This window comes from Miscanthus floridulus, chromosome 5 (assembly GCF_019320115.1).
Source record: "Miscanthus floridulus cultivar M001 chromosome 5, ASM1932011v1, whole genome shotgun sequence".
In the NCBI taxonomy this organism is placed as follows: domain Eukaryota; kingdom Viridiplantae; phylum Streptophyta; class Magnoliopsida; order Poales; family Poaceae; genus Miscanthus; species Miscanthus floridulus.
In genome coordinates, this window is record NC_089584.1 from 100,127,734 (window position 1) to 100,152,088 (window position 24,355).

A 24,355-nucleotide genomic window follows, 5' to 3' on the forward strand; every position below is an offset into this window, starting at 1 on the left:
TGGCAACTTATATGTGCAATAGCTACCATTTTGTAACAACTTATACATTATAGGTGAGACAACTAATATGCAGGATTTGGGAAGACATATAATTAAAAGTCACATCTAATAATGAAAACTAAAATTGACAAATAAGTTGCTACACGCTTAATACATAAGTTGCTACACGTTTACTAGTATGTATAATTTGTTAGAAGGTTAATATATAAGTTGCTACATGCTTAATACATAAATAGCTACGACATATATAACATAAGTTGCTGGTACCTATAAACATATATAACATAAGTTGTCGGTACCTAAGGATGGACAAAAAACAAGAAGCTTGTTAGCTCGCTCGACTCGTGACTGGCTCGGCTCGTTATGATAACGAGCTGAGCCGAGCCAAGCTTTTAGCTCGTTAGCTATAACGAGCCAACTCGAGCCAGCTCGCGAGCCGCTCGCGAGCTAAACGAGCCAAGCTTTCAGAAAAAAGTATCAAAACTTATATTAGTTTTTGTATTACTTCATGTCTTGCACTTTACAATTGACTGGTAACTGGTTTAGACCCTATAAATTGACTGGTAACTGGTCTAGATGTATTTGTTTTGTATTATTATTATTCTCAAACTTTAGATAAATGCAAATATTATATTTTGTGTATTTTTTTTACCTGGCTCGCGAGCTTAGCGAGCCAGCTCGAGCTTTTAACGAGCCGAGCCGAGCTGGCTTTCTGGCTCGTTAGGATAACGAGCCGAGCCGAGCTAGCTCGTTATCTTAACGAGCCAGAACGAGCCGAGCCGGCTCGTTATCCAGCCTTACCGGTACCTATAAATAGGTCCCCGCTCTTCCCGTCGCTGGATCTGCGGCCGCTGCTCCTGGCCGTCCGGGTGCTCTTCCCCAGGCGAAGGCGGTCCCAGCCAAGCCGCCCGTCCGCGCCAGGCGCATCACCCTAGACCAACCCTGCAGAACTAAGGTGATGCTTCAAGGCGCCCATATCTAAGATTGATTTGTAGATTCAATGGGTATAATGTTAACTTAGGATTTTACAGGAGTAGGAAACAGTGACTCTCTTATGTGCTTGTGCTATGGATTGCAATCGGAGTGATGTAGTTACCAAGTATGCATCATTATTTACTCTTTGTTGTATGGTATGTGTGGATCTCGTATGCGTGTAGTGTTCTAACTCTGTAATGGATGTTTTTCAGGCTCAATGCGGAGCCTGAGCTTAGTTTAGTGCCTGTAGATGGTGGTATTCTAGAACAGCCACAGGGACATGTCATTAATTAGGATGAATTACGGATTTAGGAAAGGCAAGATGATGAAGGGGAAGGAAGGTTAGAAATTTTCAATGAGGATGAGCTGTATCGTTTGCTGGGCCTAAGAACCGAGGATGATCATGGCCAGGGTGCTGCTGATGGTACTTCAAATGATGATCAAGCTACCACAAACAATGGTAGTACAGTCCCTGATGTTGACACTAGTGGTGCAACTATCCCTATTGATGATGCAATACCAGAGGAGAGGGTGATGGTGTATGACCCTAACAAACTATGTATGGATATTGGCACTGTGTACCTCCAACATGGTTGAGTTTAGATTAGCGGTGAGGCAGTTTGCCATTAATAAAAAGTTTGCACTACACAATGTGAAAACAGACACATAGAGGTTTATTGGAAAAGTGCATGGCACCAGATTGCCCTTGACATATTAATGGTCGAAAACAACGTCATTCAAAAACTGTTATGGTATACATAATTTTTTTGTTATATGAATATGACTTCTTTTTTTAGTCAAGGCAATGTTCTAATTTCTGTAATAATGCAGGTTACAGCTCTGATTGATCAACATAATTGTTCATCCAGTGCGAGGAGACTTACTACTACACCCACTGCTGCCTGGGTTGCTTCAAGGGGTATCAAGCACCTCAGGAAGGACCCAAATATGGACCCAAAAGAATTGAAGAAGCAGTTGCAAGACGACCACAAATGTGAAATTCACTATGACACCGTTTGGAAGAGAAGACAGATTGCAATGAAAGAGTTGTTTGGTAGCTAGGAGGAAAGCTTCCAAATGCTGTACAATTGGAGGGTAGAGGTTCTGAAGCACTCACCAAACAGTGTCATTGAGATTGACATCAAGATGGTTGATGGCAAGGTACACTTTCATAGGTTCTTTTGTGCTTTAAGTCCTTGTATCGAGGGTTTTCTAGAGCGATGCAGGCCTTACCTTAGTATAGACTTCACTGCGTTGAATGGTAGATGGTGTGGACACTTAGCAGCAGCCACTGCTCTAGATGGACACAATTGGATGTATCCTGTTGCATTTGGCTTCATAGATGGTGAGACAACAGAAAATTGGGAATGGTTTATGGCTCACTTGCATAAGGCCATAGGAGACCTACCTGTTCTTGCTATTTGCACTGATGCATGCAAAGGTCTAGAGAAAGCTGTTAAAAATGTGTTTCCTCATGCTGAACATAGAGAGTGTTTTAGGCATCTTATGCAAAATTTCATTAAGAAGTTTGGGGGTGATGATTTTCTGAAGATGTGTCCGACAGCTCGAGCATATAGAGTTGAAGTATTTCAATATTTTTTCAAATTTGTTAGAGAGGCTAGCGATCAAGTGATGGAATGGCTTGACAATCATCATACATTGTTGTGGATGAGAAGTGCATTTAACCCTGAAATCAAGTGTGATTATATAACCAACAACCTTGCTGAATGTTTTAATAATTGAATCAAGGACTGGAAAGACCTTCCTGTAGTTGAGCTTGCTGATAAAATTAGGGAGATGTTAATGGTATTGTGGAGGAAGAGAAGGTAGATTGGACAAAAGCTTAATGGGAGAATTTTACCTACAGTCATACGTCAGCTAAAAATGAGAACCAGAGGCTTGGGTCACTTGACAGTTATCATCTCTGATAGTGTGGCTGCAGAGATATGGGAAATTAATAGCATCAATAACAGGCATGTAGTGAAGACTTATCTCCGTGAGTGCACATGCCTTAAGTGGCAGCACATTGGTAAGCCCTGTCAGCATGCTTTGGCTTTGATTACAGCCCAACAAACTGTGGATGTGGATCTTGAGGGATTTGTCCATGAATACTATTTAGTGGAAAAATTCAGGAATGCATATAAGAGATTAATAGAGCCACCCCCAGATAAAACTCAGTGGCCACATGTGCCACTTCTATTTACAGTTGAGGCGCCATTGGACAAAAAAAGGTGCTGGGAGGTATAGGAAGCTGCAGATAAAAGAATGTCTTGAGAGAGGAAGTGGTGGAAAAGAAAAAAAGGCTACCAAGGAGGCCGCTAAGGAGGCTAATAAAGCTGCTGAAGAGGAGGCTATGCAAGCTGCTAAGCCTAAAAGGCAATTGGTAAAAGGGAAAAGAATGTGCAAGGGGTGTGAAGAATTGGGTCACGGAGAAACAAGCTATAAGTGCCGCCTAAATGGGACAAAGAAAAGGTACTGATTTCTTTAGTTTTGTAGCTTACATCTACTAAATGGGACAAACAAGCTACATGTGCCGTTCTAACTTGCATGAAAAGGAAGCCTAGGACAAATACAACCAAGTATGGGAAGAATGGTAAAAAAAGCTGCTGAAAAAAATCCTGTACAGCCTGATAATGATGCTGTATAGGCTGAAAATACTGCTATACAGTCTGATAATACTCCTGTACAGCCAGAAAATGGTGCTGAAAATACTCATGTACAGGCTCAAGATGTTGTCGTCCAAGCTGAACTTACTCGTGTACATGCTAAAAATGTTGCCACAGCTAAGGCCAATCTTTTATCAACAAGTCCAGAAAGGTTGACTAGAAGGTACTACGATTCTTTCATGAACCCATTATAATTCTTTCATGAAGAAGCCGTCGTCCATTACAATTCTTTCATGTTGCAGCCGACTAGCTGTACTACTTGGAGAAGGGCCAAGTACATTGCTAAATAATTTATCGCCAAACAAGCAGGCTACAACTTCACCAAAACCAAAGAAGGGAATAGCGAAAAAGTTGATTCAAAGGAAGTTGAAGACGAACTGAGATGTGAATTTGAAAAACTCTATTGTAATGCCTATGTATGAGCTGGCATTTGAAAAACTCTACTGTAATGTATGTGGACATGTATCTCGATCATGAAATTGTAATGCCGACTGTTGTAACCAGGGCCGTCCCAACAATTTCTAGGGTCCTTGGGCAAGCAAGACAATGAAGTTCCGGTAATCTAATATTTAATATCACGAGATTGAACTATATAGTACTACTGGTAATAAGAGTTAACTCACAAAATATAGTTCGTTAAAAAACGACAATACATCAAAGAAGTTTAAAGAACGGTGAAATCACAGTAACATGAAATGACTTAAAATTTAAAACAAATTATGGGCAACCTGCTGCCTGTGGCATGTCCATACAACAATTCGCTGCACTATCGCTTGATGCCTGTATGTATTGGATTGCAAGGTAAAAAAGAAACTGAAGTTTTCAGATTGAATAAATAATAAATACTGATGAACTGAAACCATAATCACTTACCGCAGAGAGTCGGGGACAGGGATGAAGGGACTGCAGCGCAGTTGGGTTAGTGGGCGCCTGCTGGGATCACGGGATTCCAGATTACGGAAATTGGGATTTCAGGATTTGAGAACGCCGGAACAGCCGCCACGGCACAACAACACGCATGCTTTGACGCGGAGTCGCGAATAGGAAAGGGTTGCCGCGCAGAGCCACATACTGAACTGGACGTGACCGTATGGAGCCAAATGCATGTACTACATATACGTATACTCATGGGCCCCTAGTGCCATGGGCCCCCGGGCGTCGCACTGCCTGCCCTCCCCCATGGGACGGGCCTGGTTGTAACGTAAATGGTACCTATATATATTGTGTGAACCTTTATGAAATCTACTATATTTCTGAAATGTTATTAGTCCTTTATGAAATCTACTACAGAAAATGCATACCTGGAACATAAGTGGTCTGATGCATGCAAGTGATTTTTACAGATAGAGATTTTGATGCCTGCAAGTGTTTTTTATGTATCTCTGCAATGATTTGGATGCCTGAATTGTGTAAGTCTAGAGATTTTGATGCCTACAAGTGTGTGAATTTCAGGTTCTAATATAGATGTGACAAGGCATTTTTATTTCGTGAGTCCAAAGATTGAAAAGGATCTCTTGCACACAATCGAACAGACTGGAAAATTAAGAAAAAGAAGCAGTCTTTTACATAGATGTGACAATGGAAGCTCCAGAACTATTGTACAACAAAGCTCAGAGTGTCATGTGCTGTCTGCTCCAATCACTGAATCTGCTCCGCAACTTTCTCACCTGGCTGATACTACTGAGGTACATGATGTCTGTGTCTAGAATAACATAGATATAGCTGCAAGGCCAGAAGCTCTGAGTGCTGCTTCATCTAAGAGGCAAGAGTATCACACATTTTAGAAAGGAATACTTGTCAATGCCAGACAATGGACCTGCAGTTTACCAAGCTGTACAATATCAGAAAATGGACCTGCAGTTTACCAAGCTGTACAATATCAATGCCAGACAATGGACCTGCAGTTTACCAAGCCAGACAACTAAAGTGGGGGGCACTGGCCATTAATTCAACATATATTTCAGTTTCATGTTTACAATCAGTCAATCACTAGTGTTGCCAATTGATCACAGATGAATAGGCAGTTCACAAAATCATCTGTGCATATTGGCATCCAACTAGCAGCAAAAGCTAACTAATCGGTACTGATACAACACAGTTCTAGAACACAATCTTGCTTCACATGCTAATAAGCACTACCACACCTAAAAGAACTATGACAGTCATGACTAAACAGAGCACCATCAACAGCTGGACCACATCGATAAGCTTGTCCATCTTGAGATAGATCCTATCTTCATCAAAAACTCTGCTTTTAAGCTTCATTTCTTCTTGACATTTAGTTTCACCATGACCTTCTAATGGCACTGCAACTAGCACATCTTCTTTAAGCTTCTTTGCGACTACTTTCTTGTACTCTTTCAACTACCTAAAGAATGGACATTTCTTCACTGCCTGTGGAAATGACAATACATAACACAGTTTATTTATCCAAACCTTGACACAGTACCTAGTTCATCCAGTTGTATATGACAATAAACAACAGAGCAATATATACTCATAAATTCATTGTAGTTTACGCATTTGAAGAAAATTATGCCGTTGTTCTTCCAGAATTTACATTCCACTACTTTATCACCACATTCTGGGCATGGAATCAGGGGGACCCCACTAGGGCCAAGTGGATACAGAGAAATGACACCTGTTGGGATGAACGACGAACTAGACGAACCCTCACCCATAGCCTGACGTGACGCAGGGAGGCGCGGCGCGCCTGGTGACGCGCGGTCGGGCGACGGCGGCCTGGCGCGGTCCGCCGTCGCATGGGGAAGAGCACCCGGACGGCCAGGAGCAGCGGCCGTAGATCCAGCGACGGGGAGAGCGGGGACCTGCTCGTGGCGGCGCCGGCAGGCTAGCCTTCGCCTGGGGCAGGGAGCCGTCTTGGGGGCGGATGCCGACGGCGAGGCTCGGCCCGCAGGCGCGGCGCGGGGGTGGGGGGCGGCCTGGGGCAGCGGCGCTCTGCCTTTCACTCGAGCGAGAGAACAACGAGAGGGAGAGAGATGAGAGCGCAGGGCATAGGTCAACGAGCTCAGGGTCAAAATGGTCACTGAAGGCTAAAATTTTGACTGATTTTTTTTAAAGTAGACTTAAAACTCAAAATGATATTATAGCGTGTTGGACTTGTTTCATAAGGGCATTTCAGCGAAGCCCATAAAATTGATGGCATTCGGACGAAGCCCACCCCAGCAAAATTCCGATTTTCTGGTGTCTGCTGGGCTGGCCCGTCGCGGCCTGGTGTCGTGCGGGGGAGTTGGAGCGCGACCAGTCACTTAGCCTCTATCCGTGTATATCATTCAGGGCCCACTCGTCAGTATAACATTCATTCTCTCCTTTTTCTTTCTTCTTTTCCATCTCTATAGAAGAAGATCCATTGGAGTGCCCATTCCACTCATCCATCCTTCCTGGTGCCGCCCGCCTCCACCACGGCACGCCGTCCTCCGCATTGATGTCCGCACCCGACGAGGGCGTCAACCCGGTTGTGTCTCATAGGCTCTGCGTGCTTCTCGCTCTAGGGCTATCCTAGAATATTTTAGACCTTGTGCAAAACTCTATAGTGAGGCATTAACTATCTTTTTAATGTAAACAGTTGCAAAAAAAAAATTCTAACCCAATTTGTAAGATGAGTTGATGCACATCTACAAATACATCTACACAAGGATGAAGAACCAAAAAAAATGGATGAATGGACTTATCAATAGAAATACATAATTATTCATTAGAGGGAAAATGCAAAAATAATAGGCCTTTTTTGCTTAGACGGATCCGATTCCAGGAACTTGGCAAAGTGAATGATGTTGTTTCCTTTCTTCCTGATTGGTGATGGCAAGCATTGCTTCTTGAATCTTGATGGCTTGTTTCGATAAGCTTTAAAAAACAGGCCCTTGTCCAGCAAAGGCCAGAGAGTGAAACTTGCCCGGAGACTAGACGGTGCAGTGAAAAACAATATTCCATGTCAGGGCTTTTAGATGAACTCATATCCATCTTAATCCGCGTGTATTAAGATCAAAATTAGTTGATTTTTCAATCTAATCCAATACATATGGATTGAAATAGATACGAATATATCCAAACAAGCCCTCAGTGGAATATAATAACCAGGACACCCATAATTGCATACATTTCATTCATGACATAATAACTAGATAGCACGTCACGCATAGCTTAACCGATAACCGATAGAACAAACGTAACGGAGCACAAGACGAGCAAATAGATCTAACGAGTCTCATTTCCAGGATTCTAAGATTATTATGACTGTAATAATGAAAGTTCGACAGGCTACCCACTGTTCCAAAAACAGCACCAGGGAACCGTATGCAAACACAACTCAGGACATCATGTCATGACACCAGATTCTTGAACTCCGCAATAACAGAAAGTATCTCTCAGCTCCTTCCTGGACACGTACAAAGGATGAGTAAGCGTGACCCGAGTGCAGCTTCAGACTTCTGCTGCCTTCGGAGAGTTCTCGGGCGTCTTCAGCTGCACGTCCGGTGCCTTGCTTGTCTTGTGAGACTCCACCGCATCCTTGAATTCCTCCCTGGTGACTGTGTCCTTGAACTTCAGAGCAAATGTAGCAAGGCTGCTCGGTGACTCCCCAATGCTGCTCATGCAGGCAAACATCACGCCTTTCTTGTCCATGTCCTTGAGTGACATGTCGTTGTAGAGGCTTGCATTCAGGACCAGCCGGTAGTTGCCTTTTGTCCTCATGACGAGCCGGGCTCTCTCACCACTCTCACCGCCAGATACAGGGACGTTCAGCTTCAGTTCACCTTTTCCTCTTTCTTTCCAGCCCCCATCTAGGTACTCATACAAAGCCGAATCAGCAGTAAATACAGCGTTCTCATTTTCTTCACCAGTTTCAACAGGACCCTCTGCCATAGCAAATTTCTTGGGTGCCTCTGCTGAAGTAGCAAGCACTGTGGCAGAACTCCCGTTGTTGGCAGTACCAAGATTAAAAGAAGGGAACGAAGAACCATCAGCTTTCAGCCCAAACAGGGGGGCAGAACTTGAGCCATCTTTAGAGGCTGAGCCAAACGAGAATGATGTGCTTGAAAATCCAGTTCCGGTCAGACCTGTGAAAGCATTTTGACCACTTGACAGATTCTTAAACGAGAAAAGGGGTGTTGCTGATGATGTATGCCCTTTGTTATCAGCATCTTTCTGCTCTGACTCACCTCCATCTTTCTTCTCAGTATCATCCTTGCTAATTTTATCAGCATCTCTCTGCTCATCAGAGAAGCCATCCTTGGTCTCTGATTCACCTCCATCTTTCTTCTCAGTATCATCCTTGCTAATTTTATCGTTATTTCCAGCTTCATCTGCCCTTTCCTTTTCTTCAGCATCTCCCTCTTTTGTTTTGCCCTCAACTTCAGATGGCATGGAGCTACTTTCTTTGGGTTCTCCAACTACCACTTTGTCTCCACCAGATTCATCCTTTGTGTCTTCTGCCTTGTCACTGGTTTCAACAGGTTGAGGTGGTGCTTCAGTTGTGGCAGCGGAGTCGGTATTTACACCAGAGCCTGCATTCTTGTCTGGCACAGACAAAGTATGTTTCCCACTACCATTGCTTCCCTCGTCAGCTTTGACATCTGAAGGTTGGACCTCTGGGACAGGGGCGCTTGTTTGAGCACTAGAATCAGTGGGGGCAAATCTGATTGCAGAGAAAGGATTAGAAGAAGGAGCTGATGACATCTGCTGGTGCTGAACCTTTACAATTCTCTGGGTTGCCATAACTTCCTCAGTAGCTTTCTTAAAAGTACCCATCTCTTGCTCTGGTCCATCATCATGAGGCTCAGGATTATCCTTGTTGATTTGGGTACCTGCAACCCTCTTCCTAGAGCTTGGGGCTTGTTCCTCATCTGACATCTTCCAAGTTGATAGCACCTGAAATTCAAACAAAAGAACTTAGAAACAGTAAAAAGAAATAGTCCCATGAGCCACCAAAAAACAGTAACAGGTAGGGTGCCACAATTCATCAGAAATGAAAATGTAGAGTTAAATCTAAAGATAAGGTTTATATTAGAGTGATAGCTCAATCTGCTTCCTAGTGACACATAAACAGCCAAAAAGTAGTCCAGGAATTTACATGTTAACATGGTATCTTGGCAATCCATCAAACTATCAACAAAGAAGAAAAAGAAACCTGACAAGACCTTCCTATATACAATCTAGAAACAAAGAAGTGCCAAGGGCAAACAAGCAGCACAATCGTGGTGCAAGTGCAATAGACTCCACCTAAGCCAAAATAGGAATTTTTTTTCAACTTATCTGGCATCAATAAAGGGCGTACCCAGTGCAGAGAGCTCCCGCTCTGTGCGGGGTCTGGGGAAGGGTGTCAGTGGCAAGCCTTACCCTCACCTGTGCAATGCGAGGAGACTGCGACTCGAACCCGGGACCTTCCGGTCACAGGCGGTAAGACTCTACCGCTTGCACTAGGCCTGGCATCAATAACCACACAATTTGTAATCTAAAGAAAGAAATAATATGTTGCTTGACAGTGTATCAGATGTTAAGTTCTGTGCAAAGTGCAAAAAGGAATTGCCAAAAGAAAACTTGAATGGTATCCATAAAACTATCTCACCCAAGACCCAACAATAGCATTAAACCATCTCACCCAAATATTAAAACATGGCAATCGTAGCATGTGTTTTGGACCAAGTAGCATGGAACATATATCTATATTAAGCCAAAATAAACACAGTTTTTTTTTTAAATCTCCATCTGGTGTCAATAACCAAACAAAATTTTATGATGAATCGAGGAAAAATATATTGCTTAACATAATACATCAGACAATAAGTTCCATCTAGCTGCAAAAAGAATATCATGTTGGCAAAACACTGGCAAACCCTAAGTTTCAAATATGATGAAATGATGTGCAAGCTAACCTGACATCTGAAACACTAAATATACATATAAGCCCTGTTTTCAATGGCTTAAACTTATAGAAAGCTAGCTTATGGCTAGCTGCCCACAAAAGCTACTTTTTGGAGCTCTCATGTAAAAAGCAAAGCATTTTGTGTGTGGCTTTATTTTTCCGGCTTCTTCCAATCAAGAAGAGAGGGCAAGCTGCAGGGCTCCTGCTGCTTAGTGGAACTGGCCGGCCGGCGATAGGGAGGCGAAGGCCAAGGGTGTGCGCAGATGTGGGGTGGCACATGCGGTGGTCGAGGGCGACAGCTCCAATCCGCGGGCAGCACGTCGATCCAGCGGCGCTCGTCGGTAGGATGGTGCTCAGTGGGGAGATCATCAGTGAGGAGGTAATCGAAGAGGAGGCACTCACAGTGGGGAGGCAGCTAGCGGGTGGGGCAGCACACATCGACGAATAGGACGCTCAGCGGGAGGAACTCATCACAGTGGAGGCAGGCTACTAGGAGGCACTTGCGGTGGGGAGGCGCTCGAGGACGGCGAGAAAAAGACGAGATAAGCTCCTCACAGGCTGCTTAACGAAGAAAACGGCTCATAGTTGTTTTGCGGGTAAGTTTTGTGTTTGGTTGCTCCACTGTTTTTTTTTTTTCTAGTGAAAAGTTGCTCCAAAAGCAGTTCCAAACAAGACCATACGCATAATGCAACCCAGCCAAAGAATCATGTTTAAAATTCCATTCATGTAAACAATATACTGACATAATTCCCCCTGATTTGACTTCTATTCCACTTGCTATATGTAATGATATAACAACATGAGTAACAATTAGCCCGAAAAAAAATACTTTTAATGACGACAAATATGATGAGGTAAGTGATGGAAGAAAAAAAATCAATTGCTACTCTGTAGATAGTTTGATGGATTCCTTTTCTGTAGATAATTTGATGGATTGTCAAGATAGCATGTTAGCATGTTCATCAAAGAATTTCTCCTAAATTCACATGTACATGATTCAATCTATCATAAACAAATATGTTCTGAACATAAAAAGGTCCACCGATCTTGTTTAAGGACATGGATCAAAATCTACACCGTTTAGAAGTTGCAGGGGCTCAAATTCAGCTAAAAACACTGCAATTTTGGTACCAAATTGCGTTCAGCTAAAATCTACTTGTTGTTTAAGAGAAAAAAAGCTAATACCGCAGCAGGCAACAGGAGAGAGGAGCAGCAGAACTGCAGAAGGCCCTGCGGCGGCCTAGGCAGCTGGCCAGCTGGGCGTGGGCCGTGGGTGCCTGAGCGGGGGGCTGAGGCGGCCAGGCGGGGGCGCGCCGGCGCGGGGCAGCTGGCCGTCGGCGAGGCGCTCCGGCCTCCGGGTGGCGGGGCAGCTGGGCGGCGGAAGGCGGAGCCGGCCGCGGAGGGCGGAGGACCGGGCGAGTCGGCGGAGTCGCGACCCCTGCTCGCGAGGATGGGGACGGCCGGACGGGGGCACGGGGCGACTCGCGGAGGGCGAGTACAGCGGCGCTCGGCTCGGGGACGGGAGTTTTGGGCTGGGCTTTGAAGACCCCGGGGGCTGCAGCTCCGGCCCCCCGTGCGTCCGCCCTTCTCTGTGTTCTACGTTATTCTCCATTCTTTCTTATGCAGAATTGTAATTACCTTCACAAATGTGCCTTCATCAGATTAATTGCAGAACAATGTGTTATTACTAGCCTTACCTTTACTTTTTCTCACAATTTTCTCATTGCTTTGGTTGGAGCCTCTTTGTTTTTTGAAGCTAACAAACAAATTTGGGAACCAGTTCTGCTAATCTGTAGCCTAGTATATAGATGACAATGTGTTGTACTAAATGGATCCATTGAAGACCTTAATAGGGCACTCTGGAATGGTAAGGGTTCTCAAATTATACGTACTTAGTGGTAGAATAATGCCTTGGTAACACAGAAGTCATCGGTTCGAATCCGATAAAGTACTTTTCTACTAATGTTCATGTGTCCTATTTTTTCCCATGCCGCTAATACACCACGAATTAGTTTCAGACATGATTGCTTCTGAGATTGTTCTGCACCTGCATCATCTTACATGTTGCCTAAAGCATGCACAATTGATTTGGAAGACATTAAGAGCAATTTTTTTTTCCATATTTTGTATGCCTTAGCTTCAGATACATGAGTCATGACATGAATGCTTTTGAGATTGTTCAGCATCTGCATGATCTTATATGTTGCCTAAATCGTGCACAATTGATTCAGAAGAGAGTAAGACATTTTTTCCACATGGCTTTCTTGATGTCATGTGCCAACACAAAATGAATATGCCAAGCAAGAAATTTCTTGAAGCCTAACTATTTTGGTCAGATCTGGTTGCCACGGAACACCTCAATATATTTGATTGGAGTGTTAACAAATGGTGTGATTATTGAATTATTGGTCTTACAACACATACTCTAGAGTTAGTCATTTTGGTTCTGCTCTGTACTGATTCTTATGTAAGTGAACTTTCAGTTACCTGCCTATGGTGTGATCCGATATGTAGGGCTAAAATGGAGTTGTTCATATCCAAACCTACCCATGTTGTAATCGGAATTAGACTGACTTATGCCTTGCATTTGCTGTCCCATTGCACAGTAACCAAAAGCCCCTTATTATTTCCCGAGCTCTGCATTTACATGAATGTTCTGAATATTATGCTTGGGTGTAGGGCCGAGATGGTGGACTAGAGGGAGATGAATAGTCATTTCTAAAATTAACTGTGCCGGCTAACCAAAACAAATATGGAATTAAAATTATCGACCTAGTCAAGACTACATCCCTCTATCTATGTTCTCAAGCACCTTAAAAAATCATAAACTAGTCACTAAGATGCCGAGCTAGCTAGGAGCTCACCTAATAAATTATAGGAGCAAGGTCACACAAACATATGCCACTAATAAGCAAAAGCACAAAGCCACCTAAGCTCACTAGCAATGTTCAATAACAAAGCTGCACAAGCCAAATTATAGAGCACAAATTACTTAGCTATATAAACTAAGCAATGTGACTAACAAGGTTATTCAAACCGAATTAATCACACAAGATAGCTACTTCTATGCTATACAAGTAAGAAGGTAACTAGCAAACTACATAAAGTAAGAAGGTAACTAGCAAGCTACACAAGCTAACTAATTACAAGAGCAACTACACAAACACAATGTATATGAAAGTAATTATAAGCTTGTGTAAGGGGATTGTAAACCAACGAGAAGATAAGGATGACACGATGATTTTTATCCCGAGATTCACGTGCTTGCCAACACCCTAGTCCCCGTTGTGTCGACCGTTCACTTAGTATTTCGGCGGCTAATTGGCACCGCACCAAGCCCACACGTTGGGCGCCGTAAGAACCCCATGAACCAAGTGAGGGTAACTCAATGACACGCTCAACTAGAGTTGTTCTTCGCGGCTCCCGCGGGGTGAGCACAATACTATCGGTGTTTCGAGTTGCCACCGACTAGTAAATTTCTAATATTGCGCATCTGTCTCGGATGATGTGCTAAGAGGACACGATGTTTATACTGGTTCGGGTAGAATGTCCCTACGTCCAGTTCGTTGTTGTTACTCGTGTTACTAGCACTAAAAGTTTGTAGTAGGGGTTACAAACGGTCGAGAGAGGGACAGTTCCCAAGTCTCTGGTGAGAGGAGCGAACGGGTGCCGAGAGCTTGGTCGCTTCCCGGCTGTATGCTTATGTGTTCTGATCGGTTCGGGGTTCGATGGGTTCTAGTCCGATTCGATGCGATGTGTTGCGATGCCCCTTATGGGACGCCCTGCTTTCCCTTTTATAGGCCAAGGGAAAGCACGGGTTACAGTGGAGGAAAAAGAGGAGAATGAGAAGGAGAAGAAGTCCTCCAGGATCGCTAGGTCCTTCTTTTCCTTCATGTGGGTCCCGTCGACCCTGTAGATGTCAATAGGGACAGCTTCACGTCGTGGCCCTGTCCGTCACTGGCGCCATGCACAGGCGTCGTCTCCCGGTCGTGGCGCTCCACTCTGTCCTGGTGGACATCGTGGTGAACTGACACTCCTATCAGTCCTCGTACGAGGGTTAGGCAGAACAGCACCGGTATGTCCGATTGTAAGGTCGAGATGGTAGACTAGAGGGGGGTGAATAGTCCTTTTCTAAAATTAATCATGTCGGCTAACCGAAACAAGTGCAGAATTAAAACTATCGGTCTAGCCAAGACTACACCCCACTATTTATGTTCTCTAGCACCTTCCAAAGATACTAATTAAGCAACAAAGGTGCTAGGCTAGCTAGTGCTCACCTAACCAATTCTAGAAGCAAGGTCACACAAACATATGCCACTAGTACTTTAAGCAACAGGGAGCTCCTACACATGCTAGTAGCAAAAGCACAAAGCCAACTAAGCTCACTAGCAATGCTCAATAATAAGGCAACCAATGTCAAATTAGAGAGCGCAAATACTTAGCTACATAAACTAAGCAATGTGACTAACAAGGTTACACAAACCAAATTAGTCACGCAAGGGAGCTATTTCTATGCTACACAAGCAAGAAGGTAACTAGTGAGCTACACAAGCTAACTAATTGCAAGAGCAACTACACAAGCACAATGTATATAGAAGTATTCACAAGCTTGTGTAAAGGGATTCCAAACCAACGGGAAGAACAAGGTTGACACAGTGGTTTTTCTTCCGAGGTTCACGTGCTTGCCAACACGCTAGTCCCCGTTGTGTCGACCGCTCACTTGGTGGTTCGGTGGCTAATTGGCATCACTCACCAAGCCCACACGTTGGGCACCGTAAGAACCTACCCCGAAAGTGAGGGTAGCTCAATGACATGCTCAACTAGAGTTGCTCTTCATGGCTCCCACGGGGCGAGCACAATGCCCCTCACAAAGCTCTTCTCCGAAGCACCGCACAAGCTTCTTGCGGGCTTTGACGGAGACCACCACCAAGCCGTCTAGGAGGTGGCAACCTCCAAGAGTAACAAGCACCACCGGCTTGCAACTCGATCACCTAGTGCCACTCGATGCAACCTCATGATGCAATCGCACTAGAATCGCTCTCTCACACAATCGGATGATCACTATCAAGCATATGTGAGATGGAGGGCTCCCAAGCACTCTCAAGCATGGATACAAAGTCCCCCGAGGTGCTCAGCCCTAGCCATGGCCGAGACCCCCTTCTATTTATAGCCTCGCGGGCTAAACTAGTCATTACCCCTTCACTGGACGTTTTTCGGGTCGACCGGACGCGCCGGTCATATCGACCGGACGCTGGACCTCAGCGTTCGATCAATGGATGCTTGCCACGTGTCGCCTCCATTCAACCTCAATTGCTTGATCTCAACGGTCAAGTGATGACCGGACGTAGCTGCTCAAAGTGACCGGACGCAGGACCCCAGCGTCCGATAGTTTCTAGTAAGGTTCTAGTCGCAACCGGATGCATCCGGTCGGTCACGATCAGACGCAGCATCAGCGTTCGGTCCTTCTCGAACTTCTCTGCGTCGCCTACATCACCGTACGTTAGCCTGACCGGAAGCACCCTGCCGGCGTCCAGTCACTTTTAGCGCTAGCGTCCGGTCGAAGATCGACGCCTGCGCGCTCGCTGCTGCCACTGACTGGACACAGGACCCCAGCGTCTGGTCACCATGTGACCAGCGTCCGATCCACTCTGTGAGACCCTATCTTTTCTGTATAGGACACCGGTGGCACCGTCAGACTATCCGCACTCTACGGGCGGACACTCCGTCGGTGGAGTTCCGAACCCCTCTCGCCTTTGTTATATCACCGAGTTGATCCACATCAACTCCAACTTCTTCTCCTTTGCAAATGTGCCAACACCACCAAGTGTACACCACTATGTGTATGTGTGTTAGCATTTTCACAATCATTTTCCAAAGGATTAGCCACTCAACTTGCCACGCCACTCAATCCTAGCGATGATGCAAAGTTAGATCACTCGAGTGGCACTAGATGACCAATATGCAAACAAGTTTGTCCCTCTTGATAGTATGGCCATCTATCCTAAACCCAGTCATAAACTTCTCTACACACTTATGACCGGTGAAATAAAATGCCCTAGGTTATACCTTTGCCTTGCGCATTCTATTCCATCTCCTCCAATGTTGATGCAACACATGCACCAACACAATCAATAATGATATGATCCACTTCATATCATCACGTGATCATATTGGTCATTGATCTTGACTTCACTTGCTTTTCACCGTTGCCTTTGTCCATCAGCGCCAAGTCTTGCTTAAGCTTCACCGCCACGCGGTCCATCGCTCTAAAGCCTCCAACTTGCCCTTCACGCTTGCAACCAGTCCATCAAGCCAAGTCTTGTCTTGATCTTCTCCACCTTGATCACATGACTCAATGTCATGTCTCATTTGCAATGAGCTCCTTCATCATCACATGTGTGAGCTTTGCAACATCTCCAAGCCATTTTCACCTTCATGGCATATGTTGCTCACACATATGAACCTATGGACTAATCACCTATGTATCTCACATAAACACAATTAGTCCACCTAGGTTGTCACTCAATTACCAAAACCACACAAGGACCTTTCACCAACGCTGTTCCTAATGTGAATCCTCAGGTATGGCCCGTCACGGCCACGGGTTATATCGGGGCATGCCGGTCACCTCCTTGGTGTCAGAGCTTTGACCCAGGCCCATTCGCTTGAACCTAGAGTGGTTGGCGGTGGTTTGGGTCTCCGTCAGGCAAAACGGATCCCTCGACCTTAGGGTTGATCGAGGTGGAGCCCCCCTAGAGGCCAGGCGAGGCAGAGCCCACCCCTAGAGGCCGAGCAAGGCAGATCTAGCCCTCAAAGGTCAGACGAGGCAAAGCTAGTCCTCGGAGGTCGGGCGAGGTGGAGCCCGCGGCCTCAGTGTCAGGTGAGGCAGAGCCCGCGGCCTCGGTGTTGGGCGAGGCAGAGCGCAAACCCAAGGTTTGGGCGAGGTAGAGCCCGCTCCTAGAGGCCAGGCGAGGTAGAGCCAGCCCTCACAGGTCAGGCGAGGCGAAGCCCGCGGCCTCGGTGTCAGGCAAGGAGGAGCCCATCCTCAAAGGTCGGGTGAGGCGGAGCGCAAACCCAAGGGGTGGGTGAGGCAGAGCCCACCCCTAGAGGTCAGGCAAGGCGAAGCCTATCCTTAGAGGTTGGGCGAGGCGGAGCCAGCCCCCAGAGGTTGGGTGTCGGTGCAGAATGTGACCAACTAGTGAATATTTGTAGTTTTGCTGTACGTTGTGATCGGAGGTGGCCTAGCACTCAATGACACATGATTTATACTGGTTTGGGCAACATGCCCTACATCTAGTTGGGGTTGGTTGGTGACTTTATTCCTGAGCCCAGGTGCTCGAAGTCTACAGTGGGGTTACAAACAAGAGAGAAAGATGGGGTGTACAAGAGGTCCGATCGGCTCCGACCGAAAGGGCCAAGAGAGATAGAAACTTTGCTATGAGCTAAGTGTTCAAGCAGATGCCTGAGGTCTGAACCTTGCAATTCTGTGGTAGTGAGCTATCGATCTAAGGAACTCTAATCTACTGGAATCAGTCCGTCTGTTTGTTGGAGGAAGCGCACCCCCTTTTATAGATGAAGGGAACGGCTTTACAAAGTGAGAGGGAAAGGGTGCATATGCTACCGAGCCTTGTTGTCCATGCATACCAAGCCTTGTTGCCCACATTGGTGGGTACCAGATAATGGTGGGCGCCTAAAACACTGTTGATGTCACTGTAGAATTCAGACGCACTCGGGAGGTCATGTTGCCTTTTTTCGAGATGGCGGATGTCGGTACCTGTAAATACTGTTCCATGCCTAGAGGCATGTGAGGAGTCTTGCTATGTTCACCTGGTATGGTAAATCCTGGTGCCCATACTGCTATCGATGTCAGAGACACGCGGGGGGTTTTACCGTATGGGAGTTTTAGCGGTCCCTACAAAACTGTGGAGGGAGATGTCAGTGCCTATAATACTGTTTGTGTCAAGGTGGCTACAGAGTACTATTTCATGCAGGGTATGGTCCCTGGTACAGTGGTTTTGACTTGTGAGCCTTGCCTTGCCTTTCTCTGCACATCTTCTAGTTCCTACCGAACAGGGCATCCCCGGTTGGATGGCTCCAGTCGGCTCTGAGTGCGCCGATCGAAGAAGAGCGGTGAGCAGGGTTCCTACGAGCCCCGGTCGGAGGGACGCGGGGTTAGAGTCAGAAGTAGGGCTCAGGCAGGCCTTTCGATCAGAGGTCATCCAGAGACGGCTGTAGCCCGAATCGAGCGCTCCGGTCGGATAGGTGGGCTGAAGTAGCCAACGAGCGGGCGTTGCTCTTCTTGGGCCTAGCCTTCCATTTGGTTGCTGGACGGCCCCTTTGCCCTGTTGTTTTTTAGACTCTTGGGCCAAGCCTTGGCGCAGAAGCCGGTCCCCGAGGGACCCTAGGTTTATGAACCCGACAGGAGCCCCCGAGCCCCCGGGCGATTCGGGTAGAATCATCCAGGGGATTTTTGTCTTATCGATGGGTGAGTCCTTGTGTGAACAGTTTTTTGTATTAATGAACACATGCTCACCTTGATAGCTTGAGTGACAGGGTTTTGGAAGGCTTCAGTCAAAAATGTCTGACCGAAACCTTGACTGTAACACCCTAGGTGTTAGCCTTGCATAAATTGACTTGCAATGCATGAGCATGAGCATTAAGCATTCATATTTGAGCTTTTACAATTGAAACATGTGATTGAAACATATGCAACATTGCTTGTTATTTTATGTTTCGTTGTAATTATGCATGTGATCATGAGGGAATACATATAGATGGTTGATGTTAGTCACTAAAACATATTAGCTACACTTAGCATGACAAAGGGACATGGTTCATGAAGATCATTTTGTATGATCAAGTACCTAAGTGATGCTATGCATGTTGACCTGGACAGCTCTATGTGTAACCAATGCATGAAATGATTGTGTGACCTTACAAATAGCTTAAACATGTTTAGAAGATCATTATGAACAACTTTGGTATTCATGGTTAGGGCTAAATTGGTCACTAAGTCCTAGTTCATGTGTAAGCCATCTTTTGAATGTAAGGTGTTTGACCAAGTTTGAACCATATGATAGAGACCTTGCATGGAGATGGTCACTAAAGCAAAGTTGTAGTATTTGATAAGAGGAACAACTTTTATTTTTGGGTCATAGACTAGTTTAGCTCCTAACATGCTTGAAATTGGCTCACAAAAATTAGCTTTCCACTATTTTAAACACTTCAAATTTTTCTAAGTCTTCTTGCACTGACAGTCTGACAGGCTCCACATTGAGATGATTTTACTCACTAACCATTTATAATTAGGCCTTGATCCTTAAATAAGAATTCTAGCTAGTACGTAGGGCTACAAGTTTGGTTTAGATCGTTGGCGCTAATTCCTCATGGTTTAGGAGATCGAGCGCTGTCAATTCACGCTGTCAGGCCGAATCACTCGCCTCGGATGATGACCAACAGTGGCCGACCATCGCCAGCGCATGAATGCCACGTGGAGCCGGTGGAGGCCACACGTCATCGGCGTCCTACCTAGCGCGGCCGTGTCGGGCCAGAGCACACTGTATCGTGCCCCACACTCACTGCTCCATCCCCGCGCTCACATTTTTAATTCTCTGCCTCCTCCTTCGCCATTCACAGCAGCGCAGCCTCACCGCTGAGCATAGCCTTGCCTCCGCCATCACCTCATGTGCGCTCCACCACACCGCCACTGTCTCCATCTCGCCCATAGCTGCGCCACGTCCACCTCCACCGCATCGACATATTGGCTGCGTCAATAGAGCCTCGGTGAGGGCGTATTTGCTTTTTCCCCTCTCGCCGAAAATCTCAGCCGCCATGGCCGCCTCCATGGCGAACTCACCACCGCTCGGCTTGCATGCGCTTTTCTTTCGGTTATTGGCATTAGGTCTTGGTTAGGATGGGTGTTAGCTCATGTTATAGTGTTACTACCGTTAGTGGTCTCGCCGACGCGGAACACGGCGACCCACGCCGCCGCGTTCTCACCTCCACGCCACTGCGCCGTGGCCAGAGCTCGTCGGAGCTTCTCGTCAGTCTTATGTAGTTGAAATAGCGTCACTAGGTCACCGTGATGCTATTGCGTGCCTCGCCTAGCTTCGTCATGGCTGGTGATGGCCGGTGCACCGCAGAGCAGTGCCGCCATGGCTGGCGACGAGCACGCTCCGCCATACCTGCACTACCACCACCTAGGTCACCCAGCATGGTTTGCTCTATAGATCACGTAGGTCCACTTGCCTCCGCCAGAGGACTCACCGGCGATGAGCTATGGCCGAACTGTGTCGATGCAGCGTCGTGCCCTGTTTTTGTTTCATTGACGTGTGGGGTCGACAGACAGCAGGTCCCACCTGTCAGCGACTGTAGTGCAGTAGGCTAGTTCATTTGTTTCTATTTTTGTGTGCAACTTTGAAAATTTATAAGTTGAGCTATAGAGATCCAAAATTTGTGAACCAAATTTTGTAGTGTTCCTTAGGAAGTGTAGTATTTATGAAAAATATGATATTAGCATTTGTAGTAGAGTTTCTAGAAGATTTAAAATGAAACTTGAAATATGTTTTTTAAATGTATGTAAACTTGTTTAATTTATATCTAGAGTTCCTGTGTCTAAAAATTATGAAATTTATGTGGTGAGCTGTTCTTGACAAGTATAAGCTCTAGTAAAAATTGGAGGGTCAGTGCATGAACAGATTTTTAGTTATAGATTTTCTTTTTATAATTAGGTGATCCTTGTGTGAATTTTTATAAATTATGTATGAATCTAATACTCATGAAATTTATTGGAGGTTGTCCTAGTACCATATGGATACAAACAAAAATATAAAATCTGTTGCTTAACACTTTTCACTAGGGTTTTCTATTTATGCTATTTTAAGCCTTTATGCCTTGTCATTTTTGGATAGGATGTTTTACTTGGTAAAATGGTATGAAACTTTTATAGTAGTCTATTGGTAGCACTAGGAAGTCATTGTAAATTTTTGAGAATTTATGATGCACCTTTAGTATATGTTTATTATTTACCCTAATTATTTAATTAAATTAATAAAGGCATTTAAATAATTAGATTGTGATTAAGCATAATGTTTTCTATGGTTCTTATGATGCATAGTAACTGTTGATGTCAATGGTAAGGCTTAGAAGCCATTGATGGTGTGCAAATAACTAATTATCGCTTTATCATTCAAATACAAGACTGCATGTATAGTTTTGATTGTGTGGATGGTTTCATATGGATAATGGTCTCTACTGTAAAACTTCTTAATAACAAAGTTGTATATAACTTACTAGTATACCTTGTATTAAATTTTCACAGTCATAGGACTTAGAGTTTTCGAGTTCTAGCTATTACAAGTTTGTTGTCCGAAAGGTTTACTTCCTGGACAGATTTGATTGAATGAATTGTTTGCCCTATATAACTCTTGAATCACAGTAAGAGTATTAAAGGAAAGTTGTATATAATTTTATAAGCTTTCCAGAAAGTCCAAGATCACCACATTTGGATAAGTAGAACTTTAGTTATGAGTAAAACAAGTAGCTGTTGTTTTGTGGTATAGTAAATGCATTGTTGAAGTAGTTGATTAAATAATCAAGAATAGATATGCACATACTCAGTAAAATGTGATGCACTTGTTATCACTTTAACACCATGTTGTTAAGAATGCTTACAAGAATCCATTCATCGTGTATCACCATACTACACTTGTCAACATGTATGCATTCGCAATATCTTATGCCATATTCATGCATCTAGGATCGACAGAGGAGATAACGTTGTTGGAGTTCAACGAAGGAGAGGAAGGGGACCAGTAGGAGATTCCTCAAGCCGCAGCTCCCAAAGGTGAGGAGCAGACCCCAAAAGAGCTTTCGGAGTGCCCTGGCCACCTCCCCACTTCCTTTCTGAAAGGCAAGCCCCGGAGCATTCTAAGTCTCCTAGTATTTTATAAAATATTACTCAAGTCCTTATGATTGATGCATTAGGTTATAAGAGTTGATAGGAACCACTTGATGCATATGAATTCTTCATCCAGAAATACTACCTTTAACCCTATATAGGTCTAGGATCGAATATATGCTTAGCCATGCTTAGACCGGTAGAAGTCGGGTGATTTCCTATCACCTGCGAGATCTAGGTGGATACCAAAGCACGGTTGACTATATTTGCTATCGTAGAAAAGAACCATGGGGTAAAAGTAAATCAAGGCCTGGCGGAGTCTATGGTAGGTTGACTCATGTGATTTCGTCTGTGCCAATTAAGGACCGTACCGTTGTTGGCACTTCTAACAAGATTGAACGCATGCCTATCACTTAGCTGGCCGGATAACTCATTCCAACCGCGAAGCCGAGTAGCTCAACTCAGGCTAGGCCCCACTCTATAAGAGTGTGCACTCTAGATGGTAGTAAGGATGTGCGGAGAGCCAGACTAAGCCCAAGGGTAGGCTAGGCCTGAACGTCCTGGCATTTAGTTGTCCATGATTGTGCGGTGCTGGGCGAACCCGTGAAATGTGTACTTGAGTTGTACCAAAGGTGACCTAAGGTGACTGTTGATTTGGTCTGCCTGGGTTTGTGTTAGGAATAAATTCCTAGCTAGTTGAAATCGATTCGAATCGCCGTCTCTCCCGGATAGTGAGAAACTTGGCTAGCCCCAACATCGTAGTAACTGTACTATGGAATATGATGGTTCGAATAAACATGGAATTACAATACCTGCTATGGTTACTATTGTATGCTCTTAAAATGATATACCACATGTTTGGCACAAGATAGTTGCTAATTTAGAGATGGATAGACATAAATAACTTGATAATGGAATTATAATTTTACAATTAAGTTAATCTCTTTTATGCAAAATGTTGTCAAGCTATCTCCACTTATACAGCCTTGCATGATCCTTGGAGTCATTTTATTTCTGGTTTATGACGGGTAAGTCTAGCTGAGTACCTTCTCGTACTCAGGGTTTTATTTCCCATTGTTGCAGATGGCACTATTTATCATGGTTATTGCAAGAGTTGCTTCTATCCCGTTGTGGATGAGGAGTAAGCCTTGGGCAAGCTTCTTTATTAATCCCTCTACATGCTTTTGTAGATTGTGATCGTATGTTGGCACTGTATCAAACTATGTTGGCAAATGCTACTTTCAAACTTAATTTGCTTCCGCTTTTATCTATCAAACTTGGTTTGTAATAACTTAGTTTCATACTCTGATGATGGAAATGTATCTGTGAACTTTATGTAATATGTGACATGTATGTTGAATCATGTACGATCTTGGTTGTTGTAAATCGTTTATCGAGACCCGTCATGGTACTCGACGGACTACCGGGTTTATATGGGTTCAAGTATGACAGTGCGATCACTTGCGGGCCGCCATTGTACTTGTACTCTTATAAATTGGTCGGTTCTGCGATAGTGACGACCTGAGTGATGGGGTTTAGAGAGCTTTAGTCGAAAATGTCCGACTGGGACCCGTGCTCGTCGTTTTGTGACGAAGTCGGCATGGCCTACATGGGGTGCCTCCTCACTTCCTTACTTGTCACTCGGTGTCTATCCTGAGTGGTCTGATCGACTCAGGGGGTCGGATGGTTTCTTCCGGTGGAAGACTTCACTTTGGGTTCTTCTAGGACTGGCCTGAGGAAGTGGGGTGCTGCCCGCGTGTGGTGGCGCTTTGGTTCCTATGCTCGTCATGTGGTAGTGGTTGATCATGCGGTAGTGGTGGGCCATGGCCAGGCCACGTCCCTTTTGATCAGGAGTCGTTTCATCGAGTAGAGCACGTCTTATCGGTTAGGGCACGTCTTATCTACATTAAATGAAAAAGAGAGAAAATCTCGCCC

At 44.9% G+C, this 24,355-nt stretch overlaps 2 protein-coding genes and 1 pseudogene across 2 annotated transcripts; 1 reads left to right on the plus strand and 2 right to left on the minus strand.

Annotated features, from left to right (window-relative positions):
- Nucleotides 1–1,067: 1,067 nt before the first annotated feature.
- Nucleotides 1,068–3,835, plus strand: LOC136455005 (uncharacterized; annotated as a pseudogene).
- Nucleotides 3,836–7,851: 4,016 nt separating this feature from the next.
- LOC136450326 (nuclear pore complex protein NUP50B-like) lies at nucleotides 7,852–12,072 on the minus strand. The gene is made up of 2 exons (XM_066450724.1): nucleotides 11,707–12,072; nucleotides 7,852–9,527 (listed from the first exon to the last, which is right to left on the minus strand). Exon 2 carries the CDS (start codon nucleotides 9,507–9,509, stop codon nucleotides 8,082–8,084), a length of 1,428 nt encoding a protein of 475 aa, XP_066306821.1. The 5' UTR covers nucleotides 9,510–9,527; nucleotides 11,707–12,072; the 3' UTR covers nucleotides 7,852–8,081.
- On the minus strand, nucleotides 11,762–12,133 carry LOC136455006 (uncharacterized). The gene has a single exon (XM_066455211.1). The coding sequence runs from the start codon at nucleotides 12,131–12,133 to the stop codon at nucleotides 11,762–11,764; it is 372 nt and encodes a 123-aa protein (XP_066311308.1).
- Nucleotides 12,134–24,355: the final 12,222 nt, after the last annotated feature.

Bases quoted from the DNA above. Each gene is read 5' to 3' on its own strand.
- LOC136455006 (XM_066455211.1), bottom strand. From the start codon at position 12,133: ATGGAGAATAACGTAGAACACAGAGAAGGGCGGACGCACGGGGGGCCG.
- LOC136450326 (XM_066450724.1), bottom strand. From the start codon at position 9,509: ATGTCAGATGAGGAACAAGCCCCAAGCTCTAGGAAGAGGGTTGCAGGT.